Source organism: Loa loa, assembly GCF_000183805.2.
Source record: "Loa loa unplaced genomic scaffold supercont3.368, whole genome shotgun sequence".
NCBI lineage: Eukaryota > Metazoa > Nematoda > Chromadorea > Rhabditida > Onchocercidae > Loa > Loa loa.
Genome location: NW_018108548.1, coordinates 56,878 through 63,801, shown reverse-complemented (window position 1 = coordinate 63,801; position 6,924 = coordinate 56,878). Strand labels below are relative to the sequence as shown.

General features: G+C 31.0%; 2 protein-coding genes across 2 annotated transcripts; both read left to right on the top strand.

Moving 5' to 3' along the window:
• Positions 1-15: 15 nt before the first annotated feature.
• On the top strand, positions 16-834 carry LOAG_11322 (hypothetical protein; the record flags this gene model as incomplete). Its single annotated transcript, XM_003146843.2, has 3 exons — positions 16-270; positions 408-513; positions 613-834. Exons 1-3 carry the CDS (start codon positions 152-154, stop codon positions 832-834), a joined length of 447 nt encoding a protein of 148 aa, XP_003146891.2. The 5' UTR covers positions 16-151.
• An 881-nt stretch (positions 835-1,715) lies between these two features.
• LOAG_11321 (hypothetical protein) lies at positions 1,716-2,924 on the top strand (the record flags this gene model as incomplete). The annotated part of the gene is made up of 3 exons (XM_003146842.1): positions 1,716-1,725; positions 2,328-2,473; positions 2,775-2,924. 3 exons carry the CDS (start codon positions 1,716-1,718, stop codon positions 2,922-2,924), a joined length of 306 nt encoding a protein of 101 aa, XP_003146890.1.
• Positions 2,925-6,924: the final 4,000 nt, after the last annotated feature.

Genomic DNA, 6,924 nt, shown 5'->3' with positions numbered 1-6,924 from the left:
CCGATCGTAGGTTCGATTACAATCTATGTCAAAGTATTTAGCACCATTGAACAAAACATATTCGATCGCCGAGTGATCGAAGCATATTTTGTAGATAAGCGAAGTACATGAATGGAAGAAAGCGATTGAAATATTCCTTAACAAATCGATCATGAAACGAGTGAATTGTTATCAGTCAATCTTCTTGTATTGTTACTCATTCAATATGTCAACTGTTACAATACTTTTCCTCGCTATCGATCGTTTTATTGCCGTACAATCACCTTTAAAGTAAGTTCTCTTAAATACAATAGCATTTATTATAAAACTATCTATTATTGATGATCGTTCACTATTTACTCCACTATATTTTCTCTAATCTCTTTGTATATTAAATGATATCTTCAGAACTACTCGTACTATTTTAGATATCGAACAGCACGAACTATACCTTACATCGCTTTAGCCATCGTCACTGGCTTTGCCTATTCAACTGCCTTTGTTATTGCCGGTTTTATCGTTGCTGATGATGAAGTATGTTTGAATTAAAAAACATCAATTTCAAGAAAAATTTTAAACATTACTGAATGGAGAAGAAATGACAATAATATTAATTCATCCAATACTTTTCAGCTTGTTGAACCATGCGATCAAACAATGGCCTATTCAACAGATTTAATGACAGTCTGGAATTATGGCTCTGTTAGCATAGCTGTAGCTGTTTTCATAATAAATGTCATCGATTATTACTTGTTACGGAAAACCTGGAAGCGATGTAAATACGTGTGCTTCTCATTCATATTACTAACAGTAAAACTTAGGAGTAATTATGGTAATGTTCACCGGAATAAGTAAATGATAAAGTGCAGTCCTCATCATTATCACAATCTCTACTACTATGCTTGGATTCTCAATATGTTTTCTTGAATGTTTACGAAATATTGCGATAATGGGACAAATCATTTGTCCCGAGCTATATTCTTCTATCTCCAATCTGCTAATTCCATGTTTAATCATTCTAAAGTAGTGGTTCACCAGCTTCTTCTTGACCAGTGGTAACTTTGGCTTTTTTATTTGTTCAGAAATAATAAGTTCTGTTGATTTGAAAATAAATTTTAGTCGAAATATCTAACGTATTAGTTAAACTTAGAGTAATATTATAATAAAAAAAGGAAGAGCATAATTTTCAATAAGCCCTCGCGGACCATATTTTAGTTCCACAGATCACCCGTTGGGAACTACTTCCTAAAAGAGACCATCATTATTACCTCACCAATACGATATATGATAGCACAGATTTGCATGAGATAGCTAATAATTCCTGTTCGAATCGATCAACTCAAACGACTAATTTTCAATAGGATACCATATTGCCTAACTGCTTATAGGTTTTGAAAATGATTTGCAAATCTGTGAGAAGCGACAATGTCCTCCTTTTTTTTGAAGCTGTCATTGGCTTCTCCAAGCAATCAGATATGGCTCCTTCGGTTTTGTGAGAACCAACTTTATGGGAAAAATGATATATTTTGTTTGCTTAATGTTGAGACATTTTGTTTTGTTGCTGTTATTGTTGTCAATCCAATGTTGAGATATTTTGTTTTGTTGCTGTTATTGTTGTCAATCCTTTGTCGCAAAATATTTCATTTATCAAAATTGCTACGTGAGGTTATGTGTTGACATTCACAGCAGATTATTGTAAGCGAAATTAAATTCTCCTAAGAAAACAATCTTTAGAAATGGGCGCAGGTTAATAACATTCCTTTTGTTCCATTCATCTATGTCAAACGTTAAACTTCCTGTTTATACGAATCTGTTTTCCCATCTGATGATTCATTGCAGTTTTAAAACGATAATTTTAACGTGACTCAAACGTGTGTCACTTCTTCACCTAGAAATATCAAAAATGATAAGGAAAATGATTATGCTAAACCTTTGTGAGAGATTAATTTTGAGTCACTAGCGACATCATCTCAGCGTAAAGGAAAGACGCATTCTGTTAGATTTAACAAAGAAAGAAAAAACAACAACAAAAATGACTACGGTAGATAAGGATTGCTGCATGAATGCATGCATATCTTTACCTCGTATCATTTCGTGCTCAACGATTCTTGAAACGAAAAAGTTCAAGAACACTTTGATATACCTTAATTGAAACTGTATAAGCGATGCTTTACTACACTTCCATTTCACGTAAGTAAGACATATGCATGTAGAATTCAATCAAGCTTTACAGGATAGGATTGATTTCAAGTGCTGAAGAATCTCAGTTAGTGTATCAAATAATATGAATACATCCTCTTTCATTCATTCACCACATTTAACATTCTTGAAAATATCATCATTTTCAGCTGAACATGATCACGCTGCTTATCGTCGTCAAAATCAGCTTACTAGTTCGATGCTTATAACAATGGTTGCTAATTGTTTGACTTCACTTCTATCGGCTTTTACTTTATTTATTGTCAATTTTCTACCAATTTCGGCAGATGTCATTGTAAGTTGAATTTCGGGATTAAAAAATTCTGAACAGCTGAATTGGAAGGTTAGAAAAGCATTGCTTCATTTTTAACGAATTCAGAAATTTAATTTTTGAAGTGAATTTTCATCCGAACAGTGATAGATACTTCAAATTTTTAGTTATTTTCAGGGTAATGTGTCATCCTTTTTATGCCTCTTACTGCTTTTTAACTATGGCAACAATTACTACATCTTGTTTTGGCGAAGTCACGCTTATCGGACAAAATTCCTGGAGCAACTTCATCTAATTCGTCGCACTGCAACCGTTGGATTTACAGGAAGGATTTCAACAATTGCAAAGAAGTGCAAATGGCTCAAATGATGATAAAGCTTCTAAGATAAGTCTTACTCCCGCCGAATCCTTAACTTTCGTGCAGGATATTTTGATAAGTGTTCAGTACGGAGTGTTGAATGGATTAATCAAATAATTAAAACCTCTCATTATAGTCAAAGAAAGAAGAAAAAAAATAGTTGCAGAAAGAGGAAGAGATAACAAGGTAAAGTACATAATTAGCTAAATAACACTCCTTGTTTTTGTGATTTTTGCCTTAAGTTAATTATAAGAGTTTTGAAAGCTTTTCGCAAATTTTGGTCTATGATATATAATGTGACATAATTGTTGACAAATATCACAAACGGTTGCTTCAAAAAATTGTTCAAAAGTCATCATTCGTTGATACTACATATTGATTTAATTCACAATAATATTGTTTAAAAATGATATCTTAGTAGTTGCCACTGTCAATGTAAGAAAGTGTTAACTGCATAGCGAAATATGAAATAGGTTAGTATGATATTTCATTAGTCCAATTAAGCTTCTGTTAGCAGGCTTCAACATTCAAATGATATTTTTCTGATCCATCCAGAACTCACTGTTTATAATGTTAATATGTTTCTGCCATTTAAATCATTAGATTTCCAAGTAAAATACGGAAGACACAAAAAGAAAAGTCAAGAAGAAATTATATGTAGGAAATAATTTTATTAAACTTTATATAAAGTTGATTTTAAATAATTAATTGCTATCACATTTCAAGTCAGAGGATAACGCTGACGGTATCAGGCATATTTTATCAGCTTTCCATATAGTTTCTTGTTTTGAAATATGTTTGCAAATTTGATTTTTGCATGAATTGCAGTCATGCGTTACAAACATATCCTCAGATGTTTTTCTTCAGGAGAGCTATTCCTGCATTCCTCATTGAAGCAAACGTCTAAAAAAAAACATGTAGACCAAAAATCAACAATGCTGTCGTTAATTACACTATTATTATTGCCAATCATTCATTTTCCACAAAATGAATTTTTTGACTGATTACTAATTAGAACTAATTTTAAACTAATTTTTTTCATTTCTTTTATTATTCCAATGATACAATATTATAAAATGCTTGCAGAATTTCATAGGTTGATTTTCATTTTCATGCAATTATAATCAATTAATAATTATGTAAAATAAATAACTTAAAAGATAGTTTAATTCACGCTTTAATCTTTTCCTTCTTTCTGCTTTGCTCCAAGGAAAGTTTTTTCCATCAATTATGCCTAACAATCAATGCGCATTATGCCTTTTTATTCCCTGATTTCAACTACGATATTATACGTCTGTTGACAATTTTAATTTTAATGTCACATGAAAACTGTAATGCAAAAATGCATAAAAGAAAGGAGAAATGAAATCAAAAGTAGATCATAAAAGAGAATTAGACAGCATAAAATTTTTAACAGTTAAAAAGAGTTCAATGGTTCAATGGTCATTTTATATTTTAAAATGATAACATCATCGAATCTCTTTAATTATTTCTGTTCATCATTTTTAAATTAATTCCAAATACATGGAGACATGAAGTAATTTTTTTTTTTAGAGTATTAAAGTCATTTGAGGCATATTAATGCTTTTCCACTTTACTCTTTGGAAAATAAAATCAAATCGATAATGCCTCTTTTACGACGATATTTTGCTAAAAATTAATTAAGCTATTACAGTTTAAAAATCTTCAATCTCAACATTTTAATGAAGAAATCTGTGCAAACTCGGAAATGTAAAAGACATTCAAATGACGACAATTTATTTTTTCTTTTTTATTTCGTAAACATATAGCTATAATTAGAATATTTTAATGCATCGAAAATCAAAGTAAAAGCATTTGTTACATATTTTCGTCATTCTGGACGGGGTGGAAATAATCAAATGCTTACTCATCTTTGACTAATTGCAGTCTAGTCTAACTTAATGTGGCCTAGTTTAGTCTGCTATAGCAAGAGCCTTATGAAATATAAGGCATAAAAGAGAAAGGAAATTAATTCTTATTCGCTATAAGATATTATTTATCCAATTCTAATAATCAAGAATCAATTTTAAGTCCTCTTAAAAGAATAATAAATATACAAAACTAGTTAGAGAAGAGGAAGGAAAGGTGAAAGGAAAAAACCACAAATATCAATGTTTTCCATCAGTAAACATTACCATGGATAGGCTTTGTAAGCGAAAAAGCCTTACCTATGCTTGTTGCAAGCATGTTAATAGCTAAAAAAGCCCGATGGGGCATAGGCAAGTCTGGCAACGGAAAGCCTCTTCAGGCGTTATTAGCGAGGCATGATTCTTTCTACATTACTTCTTTCTTCTTGAGACTGATTCTGCGTATGTTTTCAAAGCGAATAACAGCGTTATAGATGGTATGTGTCCATGTCTCTTGATTCAAGGCCAAAATGGTCCATTGATGGTAGTTAATATAGCCAATGCTAAGGTTTCAGGCCATTCTTCGGTGATCATCTTTTGTTGAAGTTGGTAGCGAGTTCACTCCTGGAGACATGTCTAGCCCGGCGTAGCTACGTTCTCAGCAGGATGGTCCTAATATTGGTGACCGCTACCTATTCAAGGACAGATAGATTAGCCACATAATCCAGTGATGTTTAAGATTTTAGCGGGAGAAACGCTGATGGAAGTGTTTGAGGGATCGTATATGGTAGCGGTGAGACATGATGATACAGAGGAGACAGTACAGACACTGATCTTTGTACTTCTCTTTGTCTTGGTATAAGAAACATATAACCCTGCAATATAGTGAAGTTTTTTTTAACAAAAATTTTTGGGAAGAGAGAGGGAGAGAGAAAGAGACAGAGAAAGGGAGAGAAGTAAGTTTTGGCAAAGAAGATATAAATTCTTGGCTCTATGAAATGAATTAATTTTTTTACATCAATAATTACAATATTTTAATTAGTTGCAAAATTTTCATCTTAGCTTAACATTTATTCTTTGTTTAATTATTTATTCGTAATTATTAGCTAATGAACAAATATTACGAATTTTTTCTACTATCCCTTGTTACATGTGAAAATTCTATCATCACATTTGATTATATTCACTTTTGTCTTAATATTTTTAATTGTTTCCTATCAAAAAGATTTGATAATATCAGTTTTATTAATTCGGGGAAGCTGAAATTTTAAAATCCTTTTGAATTCCGAATTTATTTTGTGCATTCTTTTACAAAATAATTTCTTATCACTACTTATCATATAACAATCAATACATTCATTTTTCTTTTTTTCTTTTAAAACTAATACTTATCTTTCGGAATTTTGATACAAACTAATATATTATCATTTGAACTGAACAAATGCTATTTTTCTTTCTAACTTGCAGTACACATTTCAAAGTATGATTAGTTTTAACAAATAAACACGATAAAAGGTCAACGTTTACTTGTTTTCATTTAAGCTGTAAAGGTTATTCGATATAAGAAATATCGATTTCTATGATAGTAAATTCAATTAACTCGATAAATTTTATTAACTTATCAACACTTATTGTATCATTTATCATTTATCATTTCCATGTCTAGGCTGCCTTTCGTCTCATTCAAATAAAATTTTAAACATTCCAAACAATATCATGCACTATTCCATTCTGATGAAACGTATAAATCCAGCAATGTACCATTTCACATTTCTTATCAGATGACCTCAATGATTATAGGATTCAAGAAAGCATCTGAAGAAGTATTCACATTGATAATAAATTATTCTCATGACTTTTTTCTTTGAATTTAATTCTAAAATTATCACTGATAAAAAAGTATGTACATTACAAATTGTGAAACTACAAATTCTTGTACGAGATTTCAAAATGTCCACTGTCATTTTTAAAGAATTATAACCAGCCTCTTTCTACTTTGCTCTGTTGTACTGCTGTATATATGTAAGACAAAAGCGCCAAACGTCTGGAACCATTTCATATCAAATCATTTATTATTTTTTATGCATTGATAGGGAGGGCTAAAGAAATGAAAACATGTACCTTTTTAAATTAAAATTTGAATCAAACCAATTTTCTAACATCAAATTTAAATTATAAAATGGCACTGATAGGGATAGGAAGGGAAAGAGAAAGAGAGAGAGAGAGAGAGAGAGAGAGAGAGAGAAGTA